The 23,437-nt window shown below is 36.3% G+C and overlaps 5 protein-coding genes across 7 annotated transcripts; 2 read left to right on the top strand and 3 right to left on the bottom strand.

Annotated features, from left to right (window-relative positions):
* On the bottom strand, positions 392-4,542 carry LOC18777835 (F-box/LRR-repeat protein At5g63520). Its single transcript, XM_020564362.1, has 10 exons — positions 4,140-4,542; positions 3,919-4,026; positions 3,717-3,809; positions 3,470-3,613; positions 3,179-3,280; positions 3,013-3,052; positions 2,539-2,694; positions 1,591-1,772; positions 1,249-1,367; positions 392-1,060 (listed from the first exon to the last, which is right to left on the bottom strand). Exons 1-10 carry the CDS (start codon positions 4,383-4,385, stop codon positions 631-633), a joined length of 1,620 nt encoding a protein of 539 aa, XP_020419951.1. The 5' UTR covers positions 4,386-4,542; the 3' UTR covers positions 392-630.
* LOC18776078 (F-box/LRR-repeat protein At5g63520) lies at positions 5,358-8,362 on the bottom strand. The gene is made up of 10 exons (XM_007210965.2): positions 8,082-8,362; positions 7,899-8,006; positions 7,711-7,803; positions 7,507-7,635; positions 7,315-7,416; positions 7,167-7,206; positions 6,876-7,028; positions 6,497-6,678; positions 6,233-6,339; positions 5,358-6,111 (listed from the first exon to the last, which is right to left on the bottom strand). The coding sequence occupies exons 1-10, from the start codon at positions 8,304-8,306 to the stop codon at positions 5,676-5,678; spliced, it is 1,575 nt and encodes a 524-aa protein (XP_007211027.1). The 5' UTR covers positions 8,307-8,362; the 3' UTR covers positions 5,358-5,675.
* LOC18776256 (squamosa promoter-binding-like protein 13A) lies at positions 10,206-13,792 on the bottom strand. 2 transcript variants are annotated; one of them, XM_020564895.1, is made up of 4 exons: positions 13,429-13,792; positions 12,359-12,883; positions 11,575-11,708; positions 10,206-11,036 (listed from the first exon to the last, which is right to left on the bottom strand). In XM_020564895.1, exons 2-4 carry the CDS (start codon positions 12,775-12,777, stop codon positions 10,378-10,380), a joined length of 1,212 nt encoding a protein of 403 aa, XP_020420484.1. In that variant the 5' UTR covers positions 12,778-12,883; positions 13,429-13,792; the 3' UTR covers positions 10,206-10,377. The 2 variants fall into 2 exon arrangements, with proteins under 2 accessions (XP_020420484.1, XP_007209206.1); XM_007209144.2 differs by lacking the exon at positions 13,429-13,792 and having other exon boundaries at positions 12,359-13,398.
* LOC18775793 (SUMO-activating enzyme subunit 1B-1) lies at positions 18,065-21,510 on the top strand. Of its 2 annotated transcripts, none has more exons than XM_020564829.1 (11): positions 18,065-18,190; positions 18,276-18,371; positions 18,515-18,566; positions 18,684-18,879; positions 19,107-19,186; positions 19,281-19,397; positions 19,669-19,719; positions 20,105-20,171; positions 20,666-20,769; positions 20,870-20,974; positions 21,103-21,510. In XM_020564829.1, exons 2-11 carry the CDS (start codon positions 18,289-18,291, stop codon positions 21,208-21,210), a joined length of 963 nt encoding a protein of 320 aa, XP_020420418.1. In that variant the 5' UTR covers positions 18,065-18,190; positions 18,276-18,288; the 3' UTR covers positions 21,211-21,510. The 2 variants fall into 2 exon arrangements, with proteins under 2 accessions (XP_020420418.1, XP_020420417.1); XM_020564828.1 differs by having other exon boundaries at positions 18,269-18,371.
* On the top strand, positions 22,046-23,436 carry LOC18776535. Its single transcript, XM_007208855.2, has one exon. It carries the CDS (start codon positions 22,409-22,411, stop codon positions 23,207-23,209), a length of 801 nt encoding a protein of 266 aa, XP_007208917.1. The 5' UTR covers positions 22,046-22,408; the 3' UTR covers positions 23,210-23,436.

Genomic DNA, 23,437 nt, shown 5'->3' with positions numbered 1-23,437 from the left:
GTGGATGCAAACATCAAACGATTATAATTTATGAATCTAGTGTATATTAAAGAGAAATACAATAACAATAGTTCAAGAGATGTAATCATTGGATCAAAGGTGTGCATGTTCAAGTCAAATACAGATTAGTCTGCTGGTAGGGTGAGTGTTTTTCCAAACACATTGTTTAGCTGAGGATGTAAAATGGGTGTATGCGCGTACCCATTCTGAGGTTACCCATCAATAACCCTAAAGTTCACTTTATAGGTCACCGATAAAGGAAAAGACCAATTTAGTGATGATGTTAGACTTTTCTACTATTGGCCAAGCATGAATCTATTCTCTTAATACCAAAAAAGTGAGAAAAGTTTTTGAGTTGATTCATTAGGCCAAAAATTGCACACCAAAAAAAAAGTGATCCGCTTGAAAAATTGGTATATATATCGCATGAAAATGTGCTAAACAGAAAAGAAAACACCCAATGCAAATTAATTTCGGGGTCATACAAATAGTTCATTGATTATCAACAGTGCAACCAAAGTGTATAAATAGTTGCGTTCAACTAAAGTAAAGGTTAAAAGAAATAAAGAAAAATAAGGAAAATGAGTCAAGTATAAGCAACCAAATTACAGTTGAGCGATCGTCAAACATCTAATGCTCCAATGGTAATGGAGTATATGATAGTACAAGATAAATGGTGCTGTAAACATGCATATTGCAACGAGCATCACTATCTTTATGTGCTTCCCCAGTCAACCTTGAAGGGCCACGTCCAATTTCTCCCCCGCAAAATATTCCTGCCAGTGGAACCCCAGGGAAGTTCTCCACGAAAGGAGATCCATCAACATTGACGCGTCCGAAGAATGACTCACCACGGCCACAACAAGCGAACATAAAACCCCCAAATACTTCACTTATATGACGACGATGTTTTGAATCTTCATCTGACTTCAACTTTTTAAGGCTTAAGGAGACATTGTTACATGAAGATAATGCAGATTCGGGGTCAGAACGATAGAAATGGAAGTAATCGGCAGTTTTAATGCCAACACCACTGACATAAAGGTACTCATCATCTCCTCTGTGGAAAAGGCCTCGTGTTAATACTTAAATCAATAGATTTATCAAAAAAAGTTTTAAATCAATATAATAGAAATTCAAAAGAGAGCTATCCATGCGGAACTGTGCAGGAAATCCATTCCGAGCCCAAGATCAAAAGTTGCAAAAGACAATACAAGCCAGTTAAAGATGAAAAGTTCTGAATATTACCCTACAACTCCGTGGAATTCCAAGGACGTAATCATTCTTGGCTTCTCTGATCCCATGGAGATATTTCTTCGTTTTATAACCCCAATGTATAGATCAGAAGAATCAGCATAATCTTCTAACTGTCACATAAACATTTCAAAAACAAGAAAAGTACTTGTAACTGTAAGAATGTATGATACTTATATAAAATAGGTTTTACATTTACTATATTTGTTAAATAAATTCACTTGTAATATTTTTTGGATTCACTAATCCAACGTAAAACAATACTTCAAAGTCAACTGGCACTTTCTGCAGATTTTTAACATGCACCACTTGGAAATTTTAAATGTGTTCTTTTACCTCATCGTTGATGTCATTAAGAAGTTGTTGACCATCAAGAGTCTCTGGGTGTCCTTCTCTTCTAGCAGTTAGCCAAGTAGAATGCTCACAGTGGTTCTCTTTAACAGAAACAGCCTTGTGCCTGGAACCTACTGTTGACACTCCTTTTGACAATGCAATTTGGAATTGAATATCTCCGATACCTTCTCATTTATACCAGACCAGATAAGTGATAATGAAACACATTGGGCAGTTTGATATAATAACTTTACAGAATAAGGGAGCAATCATAGATATACTACACGATTACTAGAGTAACTGCAACGGGGTGGGCCAAGGTTTCCACATGAAAGCAGGAATAAGAAAACAACTAAGTCACTAGGAAAGTTCAGAAGCAAGCATCTATGAAACCTTATCAGCACATAATGAGGCATGTGAGATACAATCTGGAAAGTTCAAAAAAAGAAAAAGCAAACACTTACCCATAAAAATAAGAACAATTTGGAAAAAGCAATGCATTAAAAAAAAAAAAGGAAACCTTTATTTATCAAAAGTTGAGTTTAGCATGCATCTCAAATATGGAAACCAGATTAAAGTCAATTGTGAAGTTATGCAATTTTGAAAAGTCACTGTTCCAAAATTTGAAAACAAACTGTGATCGTAACCAAAACCCCATTTTGTTCAAGTATGAAAGCATTAAACATGAAAAGCATAAGTAATATGCTTCAGAATTGAATACATCTGGATGTGTTTTAAATTGGCAAAGGGGGTTTTGCAAAATTTACAGCAACCTGAAGTGGCTTCAGATTTTGGAAGGCTAAGTAGCAATCTATCAAGAAATGATATATATCTTTTATTTTTTTCTTCAAATTTTGTCAAGGCATGCAAGTTAGCTATGTGAACAGGAAACTACACTGGAAACAACATGAGGATCACAGTAATGTATAAATAACGAAATTAAATCATTACCAGATGGCTTGTCTTTGTCCCTGGCAAATATAAGAGCAACAGCATCTGAAAAGTATTTTGCACTCCCACAGACATTTCTAGACTCGTTCCCACTTCTATATAAAAAGCGACCTCTCTCATCACCCACAATCACCGTTTCCATAGGCATAGAATAATCTGCAATAAATGAGATATTAAGATATAATCAACAAAAGCTGATCCAGTAAGATCTTGCAACACACAAAAATTTGAAAGTATCAGCTTGTCTCCCTCATCTTTCAAAAGCTAAACAAATCATTCCTTGTTTTCCCTAGCCATGAAACCAAGTGCTTTTTTTCTTTTCTTTTTCATATTCCTCTTCTAACCCCATTTCTTTTTTAGCAGTTCAAGCTTTCAATTATAAGCATAAAACTACTTTTATGTTTTTCCTCATAAAGACAGTCTAATTAAAGAAGATATAAAAACATAATATGATTACACAGTCAGGATACTCACCCAATGCATCAATTATTGGTTTCATGTTAATAAGCCCATCCTGTACCATCAATCATGTCAAATATTAGCAATGCAACGATGGAAAACTGCAGCTGATTTTTAACAAAGGGAAAAAACAAGGAAAAAAAGAACAAATAGGCAATCAAGTATGAGGGCAGAAACTCACTCCAAACATCATAATTGCAACAGGGAAGGTGCAACCTGAAACAGAGGCTGTGTAATCTTTAATATCCATGATGAATTTATCAAGCAAGACCTCTCGAGGTTCCTGATGTGATTGTAAACGTTTATGTGTCAACAAATCCATTACTGCAGAAAGAGCTTGAAAGATTCTACAAATTCCCACAAATGATAATAACAACCGAAACTATATGTCCCAAGTTTCCACATCTGAAATTCATCACTCTAGAACTTTCAAAAAAAATCAGCATTTCAGATTCATTGTAGAATTTGGCACCTTTGTTGATCTTAACAGTGGGATAGCATCAACTTTCAATCCCGGCACAAAGCCAACAGTCAAAAGGATGCCGTAGTTCACATCCTTTGCTGGTATAGAGCAATCTTCATCACTTCCATCACCACAAACATCTCCCCACTTAACCTAATTAACCAAATTTTACCCAAAATTAGTAAAGAGTTAAACTTGCTGCAAAGTAATGAACAAAAACTAGGCGAACCCCAAAAAACACAACTATCTATGAAACCTCTTTGAATTCATGGGTAAGAGCATCTCTTCCAATAATTCCGCTTGAAGTAGAAATGATAAACGGAACGCTGGACCCCAATTTTTTTGATATCTACAATATTAAACAGTAACACAAGAAAAATCCATAATTTGATTTTTTAAATTAAATATGTGTATATATAATGAAGTTAATTAAGGTTCATAGGATCAAGAACACATACAAGCCTGAAAATGTCATACAAGCGAAACCCACTGCCAATATTAGCTACAACGAAATGAGGTCGTATCGGCTCAGCTAGAACCTTCTCGATAACCTCTTTCACAGCAGCCTATCAATTCCAAGACACAAAAATAAAGCTTGACATACATATATACGCAGAGAAAATGTGTGATAAAATGTGCGTGCTCGTGATTTTCTCGGAAACCAAACAGGGGGCTAAACCTTAGGCGAGGGGTGGAGAGAGAGGGCAGAGGCGAGTTTTGGGCGAGAGAGGATTCGACTGCAGATTTGGTTCCAGGATTTGCTAACGCACGCCGCCGATGCGAAGGATAAGGCGGGCAGGCGCGAGAGGATGTTGTGGAGAAGGTCGTCGTTTATCGGCGATAACAACCCTGCCGCCGTCGTTTGGGGCCGTTTCATGTCGTTTTTGTTTCTGATCGTCGAGGACGACGACGATGCCTCGTCCATCTTTGTTCTGTAAAGATGCCGACTTTCAGAGTCTCAAGTCTCAAGCAATTCCAAGTTTCAAGCTTTGGATGGTTTGAGCTATCGTGGTGTTTGTATCTTCTCCTTTTTTCCTTTAGTTGGAACTTGGAACAATCGAACAAACTACTGGTAAAATATTCTCATTGTATAAATAAAAACAGGAAAAATACTACATAAGATTATAAAATAAAATAAATACTTTTTTTTTTCTAAGCATATAAAAATATACACAAGTAATCACAGGAAAATTTGGAACACATTCTAGTCAAGCAAGTTATGTAACAAGTGATGTGTCAATTACTAGACTAAATTTATATCTCAACTCTCTCACATCATAAAGCAAAGGCTAGTGAGGGAAAGCTCAATTGATTTAGATCTTTCACTTTCACAGTATGGGCAGAAATTCGAAACTCTCAAGCACCCAATAAATATTTGTGTGTAAATTTCCTCCACAAATTGCTTGTACTTAAAAAAAAAATTGAAAAAAGAGTTTGTATATCCATTATTATTGTTCTGATGATATAATTAGTTAATGCGATTTAAAAATGATGTCCATCAAGCATTACTTTTGAGTTAATAGTCAAGTATCCTCATGTCTAACAAGGACATGTTAGTTCATTTTTGAAAGGCTATGTTTAGGGGTGGGCATCCGGCGGAACTGATGAAATCATAATTATTGATTTAGTTTGGTTTTAATTTAAAAAAGTCAAACGGTTTAAAAATTATCGTATGTAGTTTGATTTTGAGTTTTTGTAAACCTGCCTAAACTAACTTATGTTTGAGAGAGATGTATTTTGAGATTAATTTATATGTTAATTAAACACACATCCATGTCTATGATTTGGAAAAGTATTTTTTTAAAGAAGCAGCTAACATGTACTTCTTCACGACACGAAGAACCTTCAAATGCTTTATCAGGAAACACTTGGTGATGATAAGGGCTTCATATGCACATAGGATACTACCATTATCAATTTTCATTTGGATACATACTTATAGTACCAGCACTTCTCATTTAACTTCCTCCACATGATCAAGTTTGAACAACTGTAGAAGCTACAATGGAGTTGCCTGGCCTAGACCTAGTACTAAAACATAAATGATAAACGCAATTGGAAGAGATGGCAAGACAGAACACCAACTTTCTGCCAACATCCCTACCAAAACCCACAACAACAAAAGAAGATGAAAAAAGAAACCCTAGATCTTGACGCTCTTTTATTTCCATTCTCCAACTTTATTTAATCCACATGGAGAAAAATTGAGCAACATCTACTCATCTATGATCATTGGAGCCTCAGGAGGAGGAACATATGACATGGCCAAGTAAACAGAGCTGTAGGCATGGACACAGCTGCGAGGACCATTTCGTCGTAGATTTTTCTTAACACCAAGCAAAGCACCACGTCCAATCTCCCCACCATTGCCAAACATACCAGCTACTGGAACTCCAGGAAAGTTCATAGCAAATGGCTTGCTATCAACTCCAGGACTCTTGAAAAATGACACACCGCGATTTTCACAGGAGAAGATGAAGCCTCCAAACACCTCTCGCCCGTTTTTCTCATAATCTTCACGCAAAGTTTTAAGTTTGCGACGGGCTTGATCAATGGTGATCAAGGCATTTTCAGCATCTGCATGGTAGAAGAAGAAGATATCACCAGGTTTGATACCAATGCCATCAACAAGGATGAAGTCTCCCTCTCCACTGTTCAAAGTACAAACCATAAAAACCAACAGTAATTAGTCCCTTTTTGTTTTTCAATTGATATGAATATTTCTACAAGAAATTCAGGCAAACAGAAGTAGAAAAGGGGTTTGTGACTTACTCCTTAACTTCATGGAAGGACAAGGATCTTATGGAGCTTGGTGGTTTTTCCAAAATGGAGTAGTTTCTTCTTTGTGTGACCCCAATGTACATATCAGGCTTTTTGATCTACATCACAACAGATTTTTCTTATAACGAAGTTAAATCTATTTCAACCCTAATTTGGGGGATTCTTGCTCTAATTTGTGAATTGACGGTCTGACAATATAATATTCAATCATATCTATGTTATTCGTGAGTCAATTACGAATTTATAGTGACACACCTGGCTTTTCAGTTCCATTAAAACATCGTAGCAATCGATAATGACACTTTCGAATCCTAGCATTATGGCAGAAACCCATGAACAAAGACAATGCTTCTCCAGAACTGAAACCGTCTTGAAATAAGGACCAAATGGTATTATACCGCTAGACACTGTGACATGAAACTCAGTCTCCCCTATGTCTGCTCATTAAATTCAAAACCAGGAAAGACACAAAGTTGATGAGTTATTAAAAACAGAACTTTGAAACAAGAAAATGGGAAGCACATGAATGACAAAAATAAGCAATAGAGTACCAAAAAAGGGTAAACTATGAATAATGATTATGTTCAGACATAATTTGTTGCAGAATATAGGACAGTTCTGCATAGGGAAATACCTTCAGGCTTGTATTGATCCCTCGCGAAAACGAGAGCAGCAGCGGCGAAAGAGAACACATCCTTATTGTAATTTTCGGCTTCATCCATTCGAGTGCACAGAAAGGCGGCACTTGCATCACCAACAATGGCTGTCTCATCAGGCATGACCTGATCTGCAAGATACAGAAAGTTATCAGCCATAAGATCCATAAACAAGTTTGTGGAAACATAAAAATCTATGAGCTTAGAAAATCAGGCTAATAAGTAAGTAATATATACTTATCAACTCATTTTAGGAAAAAAGTACTCACCAAGGATGGTAAGAATGGGATTCATATCCTCATTTTTATCCTAGATGAGCAACCATGAAGTAACCCAATTAGAAGAAATAAAAGAAACTGCCTTGTTGTGAATGTTTAACCAACAAAAGAAAAGATCAGATGAGGAAGACCAACTTACCCCAAACATTATGATACAAGATGGGGATAAAGAACCTGAAGCAGCGCAGGTGAAATCCATAATTTCCATCAGAAAGTGGTCAACCATAGTCAATTGTTGTTCCTGATTAGCAAGAATCTCCAACAAATGGTAATAAAAAGAGAAACACTAATTAAAAGCTTAATAGCATTGCAAAGGCAGCAAAAGCTTTACATTCTTTGGCCTTAAGAGTGGGATGACATCGACTTTCAAACCGGGCATGTATCCGACAGACAAAACAATCCCTCGGTTCGAATTGTTCTCATTCCACTCAGAATCACCATCAGTCGATCCCCAAATCACCTGCACAAAATATTCTATTTAGTCAACATGATCTTTTTATTAACTCAAACAATTCCAAGAAATTAAAGAACAGACCTCTCTGAGCTTATCAGTTTGGACATCAGTGCCAATTAGTCCCTTGGCCTTATTGGTTATAACCGGAATTCCAGGGCCTACCTTCTCAGTGATCTGCAGCAGAACAACCACTCTCAAAAAGAAAAAGAAAAAGAAAACAACAAAAGATAACAACAAAAAATTTAAGCAGAGGTAGAATGATCATTTACAAGGTGGTGAGTTTCTTCCAAGCTAAAATTTATGCCGATGTATGCGACAATGAAGTCCGGTCGAAGCGGCTTAGAGAAAGCGTCAGCAAGAACCTCATCTAAGGCAGCCTTCAAAAAAAGAAGAAAAGAACCATACATGAAACAAAATCCAGAGTTAAGCAAACAGAGTTATTTAAGACTTACATGCAGGTCCGGATTGAGAGATAAAGCTGAAGAGAACTGGGGACGAGAAAAATTTTTGTTGCAGCTTTGGTTCCACGTTTTGCCAACACAGGCAGCTGATGATGCGAAAGAAACGGCCGGTGGTCTCGCCAGAATGCTCACTGAAACGTCGTCGTGTGCCGGAGAAAACACTCCTTTTGCATCAGCCATTTCCACTTCTGGAACCATGTCCGGTTTTGCAGCCATTGTCGTCTTCTCGTCGCCTCCTTCTGCTTTGTTATGAGAACAGAACGTAACAATGCTCTGAGTAGCTCTGCTCTGTTGTGATGGTGTTAGTGGGAGCTCCTTTTTATATCTGTTTTTTTGAACCTTCCTGAGTTAGGTAGCAGAAAACGACGCTGTTTTACATGCAAAATCATAAATTTTCATTTGTCTACTCTGCCAGAGAAAATCCAATCCAATCAAACAGTTTACTACATCTGGAGTTCACTATGAAATCCAAAGTATTAAATTGGAATTGAATTCTCTCAATTTACTACTTTTTTGGTGCTAGGCTATGCTACGAAAAGAAAATTCGCAGGTGTGATGTACTGTTAATCTCAATCGTACGTTTATGTGGGTCATATATCAATGTACGGTTTAGATTGCTCACACTTATATGAGGCGTCTGTAATGCTTGTCTTTTTACCGGAGATATTTTTTGGTGTGATGGTCATGCCACTACTTATTTTTACCAATCCACTAATCTTTTAAACATGTACTTGTTTTTTTAATATCATACTCTAGGTCAATGACATATAATTCATGCCGTCTACTTATATTATAATACGTAATTGAGCAACATAATCTGTATTTTTATACCTTTAATGTTATTTATTACCGCATCTCGTCTTCACTGATTCTATTGCAACAACCTAATTAAATCGTATATGGTGTTTTTCGAGTTGTTTTAAAATCTTTTGTCCTTTTCGACATTAATGTAAGAATGGATGCATACTAGGTATCGAATTGGAAGAGTTCCCTTATGTTGCTTAGCTACGAAAGGAGAGTTTACGCATGCAATATACTTTTAATCTCATCCGTACGTATATGTGGGCCTATATCAATGTACGGTATTACCAATACACTCATGCCACTCGGTTTTTTTTTTAAAAAAAAAATTTTAATTAGTATAGCCGCTCGGCTATACTCGTTTTCCTAATTTTTTTTTAAAAAATAGTATAGCCGTTCGGCTTTACTGTTTTGGCACGTGGCGGATAGGCGCTAGGCGGATCTTTTTTAATATATATAAATCGTATAGCCGCTAGGCTACACCCGTTTTTAAAATTTTTAAGTATAGCCGCGCAGCTATGACAAAAGTGTTAGGCACTGCTTGGTGAACTTATAAATGTTGGGACTGGACTTATTAAATTAAACAACAATCCCGCATATTGTATCTTACAAGTCCTAACCAGAGGGGTGGAACTCAAAAGGATTGGCTTGGACTCAACACCAGTACAGTCCAAGCCGAGCTACCTATTTTATAACATGTGTATTTGTTTGTACTATACCTTGGGTTTGCAACATATCATTTATGTTGTCTACTTATATGATAACACGTAGATTAGTAATACCATCTGGCTGTGTGAGGATGACACCCAAGTATTTTTATATCTTTTATGCTATTTATTACCATATCTCGTCTTGAGTCTTCTTTGACTATGTTCGAATAACCTAATTAAATCGTATCTCGTGTTTTTGAGTTGCTTTTAAATCTTAAGGTTTCACTCATGAATTTTTTATATTTTGCGGTTTCGCTCCTGAACCCTATGAATTTTCATATTTTGGTGATTCGCTATGAAGTTTTCCATCTACGTATTATTTCTGGGAATTTTAAATTTTAATTTGACTCAATATGTCCTTAGACTCAATATGCCCTCAGGAATTGGCAGAGCCCTTAAAAAACTAATTGGCACTTATGTGAGTACAGAGCATGCCGGCTTTTGCTTCCCCATAGCCCATATGGTCAAACACATCCACAGTTCTTTTGCAGGTCAGATTGGTAATTAATTGACTGATATTCTTTGACCATAGTACAATTTCATGAGAAACTAAGGAGCGAAGAGTCAAACTCCTATGTGGTGAATGGAAAAAGCAAATAAAGAGTTGACCAAAATGGTTATCCATCATGATTCATGAGGAGCCAAATATAATTAATCATAGTTGGGAGAGTATGTAAATAGTATCCTTTAGTTTACAGGATGGCTAGAAGGCCCTGCAAAATCATACAAAGAGGTTCTAAATGAATTATGCAGCAGTATAGGAAACCTGCATTTTGCTACTGCCAATGGAAGGGAAGTGTTTGAGGGGCTTGATGTTGATGTTGATGTTGTTGATTGTTCCCCAGGGACCCATCAGAGCCTAGGTGAAACATTCCGGGGCAATGAACATTTGCTTCACTTCCATTGGAGACCAGAACTGAATCCATGGGCTCTATACTGTTGTTCCCATGAAGGCCTCCGGGGCCTAATCGTTGTTGCATCAGAGATATTGAATTAGGCTGCTGCACCATGTGTCTCAAACCTATTTCAGATGTCTGCTGTGTCTGTGGTGATGACAGAAGAGAGAGAGCACAATCCGAATCATGGATTTGAGTTGTTAGCCTGTCACAAAACATTTTGCTCTTTGCCCCACCACCAGTTTCTGAGAATGAAATGGTATTCAGAAGGGGCTGGCAGACAGATGCTCCATGATGAGATGTTTGGTTGTGGAGTGGGGAGCTTTGGAAAAGTGAGAATTGCTTTCCTCCCTTGTAGGTGCTGCTGGTGCTGGTTGAGGACCCAAGAAACATGTTTTGTTTATCTATCAATGGCAGTTGGAGATGCTGGTTATGAAGACCGGTATCGGCCTCAGCTTTGACAACTCCAGCCCAGGTTGGGTTCACAACAGTGGTGGAGGGGTACACAAGTGAACTGGAGAATGGTAGCAATTGTGTACCTGCAAGAAGTGAAAATGTAATTTAATTCCAGAAATCCAAACTGCTTTATTTAAAAGAAAAGGCATTAAGTATATACTTGATTGTAAGTTGACATCAAATTCAAGAAATCCCATCAGTCTGCTTGAGAATTTAGTTCATGTAAGTTTGTACTAATCTATGATCAGTTAGTAAAAGCAGAAAAATTTGCAGTTCAAATGACATCTAAAGGCAGGCAGCACTTGACAATAAGATTAATACTTGGGAAGAACCATAAAAAAAATTTAAAGAGAAGGATCTTATTGAAGTAGGCCACCAGAATTTGCTTTAGTGGCCACTAGGTCATCAAGTGCGCAAATTGACCACACATAGTTGATGAAGCACTCAGCTGAGTGGATATGTTCAAATAAAAAGTTCCAGAGGATACTATACTATTACTTCTAAAGTTCTATGTACGGATGCAAGAATGAGTCATATCTGTCTGTGCCTGTGCACAAGTGCATGCACATGCCTGCTTCGAAGATTTAGATTAAGTGCACCACAAACAAGGTTGCAGCTAACCTTGGTAACTGGACAAAAAACTTCCTGAACGTGACAAGGGTTCTGGTTGGGGCTTCCTTCGTCTACGATTGTGTCCATCAAGACGCTTCCTGCAGCTTCTCTTTCCTTCATCAAATTCCTCCAGCGAATGGAACCTACATAAAAGACTGAAGTTTGTGAAACTTGATCTTTCCAGGATCATGGCTCAGAACAGAAGGAATAACTCATCTGAAACTAACATATATAGATATCATCTTGAATATAAGAAACTAATCGATATCAGTTGAAGTCTTGTTCGTTCACATTTGCAAGTCTACTAAAATATAAACAAAATATCGGATAGACTTGAAAGTTAACTCATATTCCTATTGCAGAGACATGAGGACATCTAAGAGGGCTTCTGGAATTGTGGTACACTACCTCCTTAGAGAAGGATCACAAAGATGAACATCCTTCTGTAAGACATTCTAATTCCTGTATAATCAACCCAGCTAAGACTTTCTCTCATATTTAATAAGATCGCTTTCTAAATCCAAAATACATATCAAAGTTACAATTCAGTGCAGATGCTTCACAAAGGCAGGAGAATGCATGGAGAGATGAAATTGACCTACCAACTTCTGTTGACAATATTTTGGGATAATCGCTGTGTAAGTAAAATTAAAATGCAAAATCAAAATAGGGAAATACTTGATCAAGAACATTGCAATAACTAAGGTGCTCCACATTCTAAAGCAAAATTCAAGTGAAATAAAAAACAACCAATGTTACTCTTACATGAAACACTTGCTGTAAAATCTTATACCTGCTGCACTGCTGGCAGAATCGTTGCTTTTGGCCGTTAATTGTGACCTGAGGAGTCTTAGAGTGGAGCTCACAGACTTTATGGCGCCTATGGTAATCTCTACAAACACTAAGGTCTGAATTGCAGCCATCAACAAGGCATGAGACTGTCTGCGATCCACTGTAAGCTGCTCTTGACCTCTTTGATGGTCCAGAAGGCGATGATGTAGTTTTCGGACCCCCAGCCTCCTTCAACATATCCACCAACTCATTGTTACCTGAATCACCCAACTGACCAAGCTTCAAATCAACAGAAAAGTTGCCTTTGATGGTCCTATGATCTCCAAAGCTACTAGACCCATCAACTGTGCCTAAGTTGGAAAAGGTTTCTTGTTCTAGTTCAGTCAAATCCCAAGAAGGTGCTTTCAAGTTCCAGTCCATAAAAACTCTTTACTTCTAAAGCTTGTTTCTTCTACTTCTCCTCCCTGGCCCCCTCCTCCAACCCCCCTCAATTAAGCTTCTCTCTTGCTATTTGTAATCGTATCACCTTCAATAAGAATGCATTTCAAAAGTTCATCACAATAAACATTATTAAAGAATGAAAACACCAAATAACTTCATCAGAAATCCAAATAAACAGAGGTTTAATGATGAAACAAATTTCTCTACGCAGCTTGTGCACTCTCAAATGCCAAAAGGGTTAATCTATTCTATCAGACACAACAGCAATATGCCAATTTAAATACTGTATCAGAAACCCAAATTGAACCAAAAATTATACAAGAATCCCAACCAATTTACATGCGGGAGCTTAAACAAAATTAACTACTTAACTAAGAAAATATCAAGTAGCAAAGCAAGAAATGCAACTCTGGGAATTGCAATCTTTGTTTTCTCCAAATAAAAGATAGAAACCCAAACTAGAAAGTCAGACTTTTGTTCTTTCTAATAAATTAATGATATCTAAGCAGTGTTTCTCCAAGAAATTGGGAAGCTATAAGATGAAAAACATTACTATTTTAGACCATTAAACAAATAAATAAACACAAACAAACAAGAGAGAGAGAGAAGAAGAGGTGAGAGAATTCTTACAGATAAGTGGCGCAGAAGAAGAATGGTTTTCCAGCCATTTATTCACTGACATGGATTCCATTAATAACCAATAAAGTGGGTAGTCAAGGAAATAAAATAAAAAGCTAAAGCTAAAAAAATTATTAGTTGGGTGTTGTAGGTTTAAGAGGTGAAGGATCAGTTATTGTACCAGTCAGCAAAATGCCATTGGAGGTATCTGCTGCCCATAGAGAGAGAGAGAGAGAGAGAGAGAGAGAGAGAGTGGATAATGTAAATGAAGGAGCATATAGATATTATTAGTGAAGTGAGAGAGAGATGCTTATAGAAAAGGAAGAAACTGCAAATGAAGGGGGCCAAGTTCACTTCCCCTTTATTTAAAAATTTCTTTTTGTCCATTTTAGGGTTTGTTTGAAATGCGTAAGTAGGAGGAGGAGAGAAGGGAAAATAGTGACAGCTTGTTTGTAGCTTTCAGACTTTTACAAACCAAGAAAAAGAAGTACAAGGATGGATGCTCAGGACAAACCATGTGGCATTGTGTTTCACATTTCATGGCATGTCCTTCATTTGGGTTCCTTTTACTTCAAACCCTTTGTGTTGTACCCCCCACTCTCCCACTCTCCTCATAGAGAGAGTGAGCCTTCCTCCTCATCTTGGAGCCCAAAACTGTAAAATTCCAAGCTTGCTTTCAATTGAATTGAAATTTGACAATTATTAGTACAGACCTTTTGCTGGGCTGTCTGTCTCTAGGCTTGTTAATCAATGGGGCCCCTAATAGCTTGGATTAATAATTGCTTGCCTTCTTAACTATAAAGGAAGGGGCAATAAAGGAAGGGGGTTCCATGTTAGAAGGTGAAGAGAGAAGATGAAGATACCATCTAGGAGCAAAACCTGCATTATGTTTTTCAAGTGGCCAAGGTCAATCTGATTGACTAGATTACTACTTTACCTCTCTCTCTCTCTCTCTCTCTCTCTCTCTCTCCATTAGCCATAAGCCAATGTCAAAATATTATTTACAATTTTGTTCCATTTGCATGTGCCATATCAATGATATCATGTCTCACACAAATAATTGAATTTTGTTGCTTTCTTAGTTGGAAATTAAGTCTTTACCAATTTTATGAATTGGGTTTTCTCTCCCCTTTGCTAGTGGCATAAGAGTCATGTTGTGCTAAGAATATCACTTTGATTTTGAGTTTTTGAGACTTGGGTAAGTTCCACAATCTTTGTATGAATCATGATCCTCCTCGTGTGGTTTTCAATTAGGGAAACCATTAAAAGTGATTTATTTTACATAGATTGAATTTTTATTTTTTTTCAACAGGAGGAAGGAAAATGCACACGCACAAATACCATTGAAATACCTATACTAATTAATAAAAGTAAAAGTTTGTAAATTTAGATTAGGGTCTGCTTTCATATGGGATTATTTATGGACCATAAACCGTAAACCATAAACCATAGTCCATGGTTTTATAGACTTGTGGTTGTGGTCCATGATCCATGTGACAACCAAAAAACTTGGTTGGAATTTTGTTGGTCTTGGGAGTGTTTGGGAGCAGAGCGCGTGAGCCGTGCATGTAATGATTTGTTGAAGGCCCATTACAACTTACAAGGAAGAAAAAGGAAGGGAAAGGTTGGCGCTGTCAGACACCAAACACCTTCAAACTCCTATTTCTGCATTTCTATTAATCTAAATTATGTATTTCTTTTTTCTCAAAAAGAAAAAGATGTTGTCATTACATTTACATTATATGTAGCATACCCAGTATCTATGTATTTTTTTTTTCGCTGGGCAATATTTATATAAAAATTTCTTTTACACAACGGGAGGATAAGGGAAATATTTGAATTTGAAATCTCTTCTAACATTATGAAATGAAATATAAGAAGATTTGCATGTCATAAGTTATCGATTTTAAACTTTAGCTCAAATTATATAGAAAAAAGAAAAGAAAATTCGTAAATGATATTTTGGTAGAGTGGAAAACACTTTGAAGGTAGGTTTGAAGAGATGCGCTAATGACTATTATTCTTGAAGATTTGAGGACCAAAATCACTTTTATAAAACCTTGAAGAAAAAAAAAAGGTAAACAAGTAGTTTACGCTTGTTTAGAATACAATAGTGACACTGTTTGACCACTTTGAACATGCTTGTAAAAGAGGCTTTGCTTTGTAACTTTATTTTTCGCATAAAAAATAGTGGTTTAGGCTTGTTCGCATAATTCATCACCACAAAATTGTATCCACCCACAAACCATTTATATATTAATTAAGAATGTTTCACATAGTAAATAAGAATGGTAATAACAAATGGCTTGTAATTCAAGTTATTACGAGTATTTATTCATACATCAGAGGTTCTAAGTTTGATTTTCTTCTCTTTCAATATCGCTTATATGAAGAGAAAAAAAAATCAAATAAATTTGAAAGGGATATATTAGTTTATGAAAAGACAATTTTTTTTTAATTAAAAGGAATGGCTGACGTGTATGTAGGATTGGGAAATTAAACTCTACATTGAATGAGTATTGATCATTATCGATTCGTTTATTTTTCATATCCGTAACGTTCTCATGAGTAAGAGTAGTAATATGAGTAATAATTTAAGGGTAAAAGAGTCATGCTACAGAAACGAGAGACATTAGACAAGTCCTTTAAATCTGCAACAACCCAAAAGTCAGTGTGGCAGCTGTAATTGCGAATGTCAGTGGGACCAAACTCTGTCAGCAGGGGGAAAGGTTTCCCACAGTGGAAGAAAAGGTGTTTAATTATTTGCCACGTGTCGACCTGTCCACCTCTTCCTCCATCCCCTGAAATCCAATTTTGATAAAATTTAAATAAATAAATAAATAAAATTTATAAAAAAACCCTAGATCCTAATGTGTTGTTTTCACTTGTCGGCACCATCGCACCATCAATTCTTTTGTCGTCAGCCTCCCTACGTCTCAAAGTACATTCATCTCCACATGAACGCGATTGACACATTTATACCAATATTTTGACTCATACATATTCTAATTTGTACTTGGATTTTATACTAATTTAATTATATTGATTTGTAGATTAGTATTTGATTGAAGATAATCCCATTTTCTATGGTTACCAAAAAAAAAAAAAACTCCTAATTCTTTTTTTTTTTTTCGTATGTTGCTAATGTAATGTTGATTGCAATCGTTTTTCTTGTTTATTTGTTGTTCATACCATTCAAAGACCTACGCGTCATTTTCTTTTACAATTATAATGATGGATGATTGTTCAATGATGGAGTCACATCCATAGTCATAGCTACCTTACTTTGACAATGACTTCACTTAAGAGGGCAATTCCAAGCTAAGTTTGTAGTAATGGTGATGGTAATGACAATTTTTCTCGTTGGATTATGCAAATATATCATGTCAGCATATGTGTGATACGTTGAACCACTCGCTTTCAGTTATATTTTTTTTATTTAAAAAAAAAGAAAAAAAAAAGAAAAAGACGAGTCGAACTTTGATCCTATGACTAGAGCAATGTGCACCACCCATAAATAACACTCCATTTTGTGTAATGTTGTGTAATTATGGATTTATTATAGCCTTGGATGATCAGTTGTTCCAGAGTCATAATCAAATTATGTATCTATAATTATAATTTACTCAGATGATGAGTTGCTCCAGAATAACTATATGCCAGGAACCCAACAATTATTGTCCAATAATTCAGTAACTCAAAGCAACTCATTAATTATTTTGCAGGTGCAAATTCACTGACCCAAAAATTTAATAATTTTACCCAACAATGGTGAAATTATTGATTCATCTGAAAAATTTGCTGCAGGAGTGAGTGGGACTAAAAAGCACTGTTGTGCATTATGGAGGAAGCATGTGAATGTGAGTACTTTTATTCATTACGTGGACAGCAGTTTCAGTTTGATTTTTCTACACATTCCATAAGATCCAACTCCTCACCTATTCACCTATCACCATAGATTAGATATGTTACGAGTTCATTCAAATTATAAAATATACGTAATTATTTGAATATACAAAATTCACACTTGATTCACTAAAAATCAATCAAAATTTAACAAAATTTTAAAACCTCACAATATCGGATGCAAACAAGATCTCACATCAAACAAAACAAAGAGTTCGAAAGCGCCAAGATGAAGGGCACTGTCACTCAGCAATCTCCGAACACCACAAGGAACGTCAACGCACCTTTGCATAAGCTCCCAAAAGGATTCGTCATAAGATTATATTTAATAGTCTGATAAATTTAAAACGAAAATTTATCAGAATATGAGTTGTACAAGCAACCGTCGTGCACGCTCTAGCATTTTTCTTAGCAACTTGATGATGCTGACTATAAGAAAACAAAAGGCGCAATAAAATGGATGTGACCATACACTGGTCTGGTTAAAAGAGTCAGTTATTTGGGCCTCAGCAAACAGTCTGTGCAAATTGGACATGGACAGTTAGTTTCCCACAATTAGGCGGGTCCAGTTTGATTGACCTTTTTGCATTTCAGTCCTATTTTTTATGAACCCAAATATTTGGGAAAAATATACATCCAAATTGGAGACAAAGGAGGCCCAATCTGTGACCGAATTTTAAGGCCCAATCCAGGTTGGGTCTAAATAAAAAGAAAAAACTCCGAATATTGCCTCGAAAATCAAATTCCTGAAATTCAATTCCGAAGATTTTACTGCTGAGCCCCTGTGTCTCTGTCCGTCTGTTTTCTCAGTAATTCAAATTCTCAGCTCATCTAGGGTTTTTCTTGCTCCACCTTCCCCACCAATTGTGTAAGTAACTGTTTTTTAGGGTTTTTCAGTACACTCAAACTTTTCGAGTTTGAAATTTGGATTTTTTTATTTTCAAAGGTTTCAGGTTGCGGTTAGGAATGGACGGCGAGGAGTTGACTGAGCAGGAGACTGCTCTTTACGATCGCCAAATTAGGGTTTGGGGCGCTGGTGCCCAGAGAAGGTACATACATATATGTGACTATAAAGTTAAACACACAGGATATAAAGTGAGCATTTTTATAAAACATATATTTCATGAATTAATTTTGTTGTTTGTTTTGTTTTTAGTTTTGAGCTAAAAAATTTGTTTTTTATTTTCTTTAGACTGAGCAAAGCTCATATACTAGTCTGTGGAATTACTGGAACTATTGCTGAGGTAATTCAACGAAATTCAACACCTTTATCTACTTTCTTTTTTATTGGTGGTGATAGCATGTGTAAGAATCTTAAGGTGCATTCATGTTCATGCTTGTTGCACTTTTTCTTTGGGTAGTTTTGCAAGAATATTGTACTAGCCGGAGTTGGTAGTTTGACACTGGTTGATGATCGGGCTGTGACCGAAGAAGCGCTTTCTGCCAACTTTCTGATACCTTCTGATGAAAATGTGTGTGCCGGGAAAACTCTAACTGAACTTTGTCGTGATTCTCTGAAAGATTTCAATCCGATGGTTCGCGTTTCTGTAGAAAAAGGTCTGGCCTCTAGTGCTACTAATTTCCAATATTATTGGTTCACCATTTGTACTATTAAGCTTAACATCATTTTTGAGTTGCATAGTTTCTATATCAAATCTGGTGTTGATGGTTATAATATTTTATGGCACTAAAGACAGGCTAGTTAAACAATGCTTTGTAATTTCTGGTCCAAGTTAAGTGAGAAGAGAAAGAAACTAAGAATATACCTCATTTTGATCTCACAGGTGATTTGTCAAGCTTCGGAGCAGAGTTCTACAGTAAGTTTGATGTTGTCGTTGTCAGTTGTTGCTCCTTCACGACTAAAGTACCATGCATACCCTTCCTCTTTGATGTTTAATTTTAACCTTTTAAAACATCCATTTTTGATGAGTTCCATTTCCTTTCTCATTATTTTGCAGAAATTGATAAATGAAAAATGCCGAAAGTTATCAAAGCGTGTGGCATTTTATACAGTTGACTGTAGAGACTCTTGTGGTGAAATATTTGTTGATCTGCAACACCACAAATACTCGAAGGTGAAGATCTTATTTGATTTCGCACACTCTTTCCAATATCATTGTTTTTAGTTGACCAGTTTCTTTGTTCATTTTATGGCTGATGCACTAATGACCGTCATTGCTAGAACTGTAAGAAGGTTTTCAGTGAAGTGCTATTGGTTTGCACATACACTAGACTGGTTATGAAATTTTAGATTACATGTACGTTGAGAAGTATAGCCTTTAAGCATCTTCAGCAAAAATGCTGTAATGACAGGAGCATGAATGATTTTCTTGTTTTTCTTAACAGCAAAAACGGGAGGAAACAATCGAATGCGAACTACATTATCCAAGTTTTGAGGTATGACTTGGTCTGTCATTGTTCTTCCTTAGGATGTATTAGGTTTCAGATCATTCTCATGCTAACCCTCCCAGGACCTTTTTCCAATTGCTGATGCTTGTTTATGCTTTTTTCTGGGTGACAATTAAATATAAGACCTTCTTGATCAAATTAAGACCACAAGATTATATTTTCATATGGTAAACCATTCTTCATACAACAAGCATTTAGGGCTACCATCTTTCTTTTCTTTTGGACTGAGGTCTCATATGGAATTTATTTTTTGTTTTTTTTTTCCTTTTCTCATATAGTTATAAATTTTTTTATATATAAAATTGTGTTGTAATGGATCACATTTACGTTTAACTTACTAATGATGGAGTGTGTTATGCATCTTACATTACAGGAATCAATTTCAATACCTTGGAAAGCACTTCCCAGGAAATTCTCAAAACTATACTTTGCTATGCGAGGTGTGGTAAACTATTGTCATTGTTATTTTAATTTGTTTTTGAAAGAAGTTGTTAAAAAGAAATTTAGCAATAGATTAAAGAAGAAGATGAGAAAGCTAATGCCTTTACTAAAGGAGATACGAGAGTACTTCCCAGGAAAGTGTCAAAGCTATACTTCGCTGTATGAGAAGTGATGAACTATTGCCATTTAAAAAAAAAAAAAAGAGTTACAATTACCAAACTAGTAAAGAAGAAGAGGATTAAATTGGAACTCGAAGAGAAGACTAATGCTTTTACTAAAGGGATGAGGATGTACATATCATTTTCATAACACCAGAATGCATATTGATGCTTTCTTTCTAGTCTAATAGTCATGCTGCAATTCTACTACACCTCGAATGAATTGATTGTTACCATCTATTTATAACCTTAAATCGTATAAATCTCGTATGAATTGGTTACCATCCATTTATTGTTAAAATAAATTTATCAAGATTATCCCCACTTTCTTGCAGTAATAGAAAGGTTTGAAGAAGTTGAGCAACGTAAACCTGGAGAATTATCAATTGCAGATCTTCCTGCTGTTGTGAAGTTGAAAAAGGAGCTCTGTGTGGCACAGGTATGCCTGCTTAAAACTTGTTATTGTTTGTGTACTTGAAACTTGTTACTGTTTTTGTGTTCTGCATCTTCTTAAGCTTGCTATTGTAACAAAATTGCAGTCATTGAACGAATCTCATATCCCAAATGTCCTCCTCGAAAGACTGGTGACTGATACAAGAGAATTTCCTCCAGTTTGTCCCATCATTGGGGGGATTCTCGGACAGGTGCGCTACCTATCCATTTGCTTTATTATAGATAAAGAAATGCTTATATGTCAAAATAAAATTATAGTGAAAAGTGCTAGTTACCACATATTGACATTTTCGTAATGTTTTGGTATTAAACTTCTCAGGAGGTCATTAAGGCAATATCAGGCAAAGGAGACCCCCTCAAGAATTTCTTCTTCTTCGACGCTATGGATGGAAAGGGCATAATAGAGGACGTATCAGGGAAGCCTTGAAGCTGAGCAGTCTTGCAGAGGGAAACTTAAATAGATCGAAGGGCTAGGAAAGTAGGAGATGTCCTAACTGCCGTATAGGGATTTCAGGTTGTTGGTGATAGATTTTTAAGAGAGTTGACCCCTTTTCATGGATACTAATCTTTGCTTGTAGTGTAGCTTCAAAAAATTCTACCTCTCCTTTTGTGCTTCTTGAGCTTTTGCAGTATTGTTAAATGAATTATAAATTGTAACATCCAGTGGATGGTCATGTGTTAAACAAGTTCAATCAAAACCATGGCTAAAACCTGAACTTTTTATTCATTTGTTTAAATTGTAACATCATATTGGTTGGTGCACGAAACTCAATGGGAGCGTAGCCATATATCTTTCTTGGGGGAAAAGTGGTGTTTGTGGTCATCAGGTCATGGGTGGTGGTGGGGAAGCAATCAATTTTGTCTGATAAAGTCCAAGAAGGAAAGGGGATGAAAAGTACAATACCACTATAGCTGCATAGACTCTGAACTGCAGCCCTAAATTCAATGAACATAATAGTAATTATTAGTTCTCTCAGTATCTGGGACATGATTTTTTAAGGATCATGATTATTAGAAGGAAGAAAAAATGATGACGATCATGGATGAATTTTAGTTGTCGTTTTTAAAAAAAATAATAAATAAATAATAAAAAACAGTTCTTAGTGTGAGATTGTGATGAATTTCCCCAAATTGGAGGAAATAAAGAAAATGTTTTAAAAATGGTAAGGAAAAAGCATTATAATTCTTCAGTACAAAGGATTCTCTCTTTTTTAGATTAATCAGTAAAGTAAGTAAAAGCAAAAAAGAGAAAAAGAAACAGAAAATAGAAAGAAATCGGATCCTAAGAACAGAAAAAGAAACCAGTAGGGTAGCATAACAAAGGTCATAATTATCTAATTTGCTACTATAAAATCTGATTAGTGATTCAATGGCCCGGATTAATTCTTCCTAACACAAAGAATCATGGGACAGTCTCCTACTTCATCCCAATTACACCAAGGATCAAAATCCACAGAAATGATGATGAGAACGTGGGTAGTTCTTTCTTATCCAAGTGGAAGTCATTTTGACTGTCTTCGAAAATCAAAATTAACCCACCAAATCTGATACAGATTACCCTTCATTCAAATTCAATAAAAAAGATTCAAAAAACAAGCAAATCACAATTTCACAGGGACCCTACCATGAAAACCCAAAAGGGAAAAGAGCGCCCTACCATGAAAACTCACCAAGTAGAAGAAGAAAAAGAAAGTGTGACCAAACTGCAGAAGCAGTTCATGAACTTGCAGCAAGACTGGGATTCATACAAACAGTCTAACCCAAGAGCCAAGAGGAGGCATTCAACCAACTCATCAAGTTTCACCATGGTGAAAAATCTTGATCAGCTCATTGACACTTCTCCAAGGCACCTCATGTCTTCACTTCAACATGGACTGTCACCTTCCCAAGGAGAATGGCGAGTGAGGACCAATGATTTGGTGGTGGAGGAGATTAGGAGAGAGAGAAGGGCAGCCATTGAGAGTGGTAAGTTGAAGGGAAGGAGGCTTTTCGAGGCAGAGGAATGTGAAACAGAGATGTGTTTTGGAGGAACAGAAGGGATATGGTGCGGTGGGAATGGTTTGGCGCAAGAGAGTGAGGTGAGATCAGTGTCTTTTGATGATTCTGATGGTGATGATGATGATGGCTCTGGTAAGAGCAAAGAGATTGCAGTTTGCTTTCAGGGTTGTTCTAAAACTTCTTCATCTTCATCTTCTTCTTTGTCTGATGAGGATGTGGAGAGAGAGGTGGAGATAGAGGCAAGAATGAAATTGGTTAGTGTGGAAGAGAAAAGGGTTGCTAACAAAAATGAAGGTGGTAATGGAAGAAGGTGCATGGCTATGATCATGCCTTGGCTTGCCATTGCTTTACTTGGATTTGCAATTTTCTTTATCAGAGGTTTTGCTGAATATCTAAATGTAGATGAGGTGGTTCTAGTCCCAACATGATATGCCTCATTCATCTTGGTTAGGTATTGCTTTTTTGCTTCATCCTCTTCTCCATGGAGCTTGATGAACCAATCTTTTTTTTTTTTCCTTCTCAATTTGATGAGTGAAGATTTGATAATCTTTTTGAAGAACAGAGAGCCCTTTAGTGGTGGTTGGAGTGTTATCTATCTATGTATGTGTAGAGATATTTTCTCATATTCACAATCAAGAAAATGGTAGTTTTCCAAA

Source organism: Prunus persica, chromosome G5 (assembly GCF_000346465.2).
Source record: "Prunus persica cultivar Lovell chromosome G5, Prunus_persica_NCBIv2, whole genome shotgun sequence".
Classification (NCBI taxonomy): Eukaryota; Viridiplantae; Streptophyta; class Magnoliopsida; order Rosales; family Rosaceae; genus Prunus; species Prunus persica.
This window is presented reverse-complemented; position numbering and strand designations above follow the sequence as displayed.

Bases quoted from the DNA above. Each gene is read 5' to 3' on its own strand.
- LOC18777835 (XM_020564362.1), bottom strand. From the start codon at position 4,385: ATGGACGAGGCATCGTCGTCGTCCTCGACGATCAGAAACAAAAACGAC. The intron at 3,614-3,716 runs GTTTCATAGATA...TTGGTTAATTAG, and splicing joins TTACCCATGAATTCAAAGAG to GTTAAGTGGGGAGATGTTTG. The intron at 3,281-3,469 runs GTGCCAAATTCT...CAATCACATCAG, and splicing joins CACTGTTAAGATCAACAAAG to GAACCTCGAGAGGTCTTGCT.
- LOC18776078 (XM_007210965.2), bottom strand. From the start codon at position 8,306: ATGGCTGCAAAACCGGACATGGTTCCAGAAGTGGAAATGGCTGATGCA. The intron at 7,417-7,506 runs GTAAAGCTTTTG...CTTGCTAATCAG, and splicing joins CACTCTTAAGGCCAAAGAAT to GAACAACAATTGACTATGGT. The intron at 6,679-6,875 runs GTATTTCCCTAT...TTTAATGAGCAG, and splicing joins GGATCAATACAAGCCTGAAG to ACATAGGGGAGACTGAGTTT.
- LOC18776256 (XM_020564895.1), bottom strand. From the start codon at position 12,777: ATGGACTGGAACTTGAAAGCACCTTCTTGGGATTTGACTGAACTAGAA. The intron at 11,709-12,358 runs GTATAAGATTTT...TCTTTTATGTAG, and splicing joins TTCTGCCAGCAGTGCAGCAG to GTTCCATTCGCTGGAGGAAT. The intron at 11,037-11,574 runs GTTAGCTGCAAC...CACTTCTTGCAG, and splicing joins TTTTTTGTCCAGTTACCAAG to GTACACAATTGCTACCATTC.
- LOC18775793 (XM_020564829.1), top strand. From the start codon at position 18,289: ATGGACGGCGAGGAGTTGACTGAGCAGGAGACTGCTCTTTACGATCGC. The intron at 19,398-19,668 runs GTGAAGATCTTA...TTTTCTTAACAG, and splicing joins AACACCACAAATACTCGAAG to CAAAAACGGGAGGAAACAAT. The intron at 20,975-21,102 runs GTGCGCTACCTA...TAAACTTCTCAG, and splicing joins TTGGGGGGATTCTCGGACAG to GAGGTCATTAAGGCAATATC.
- LOC18776535 (XM_007208855.2), top strand. From the start codon at position 22,409: ATGAAAACCCAAAAGGGAAAAGAGCGCCCTACCATGAAAACTCACCAA.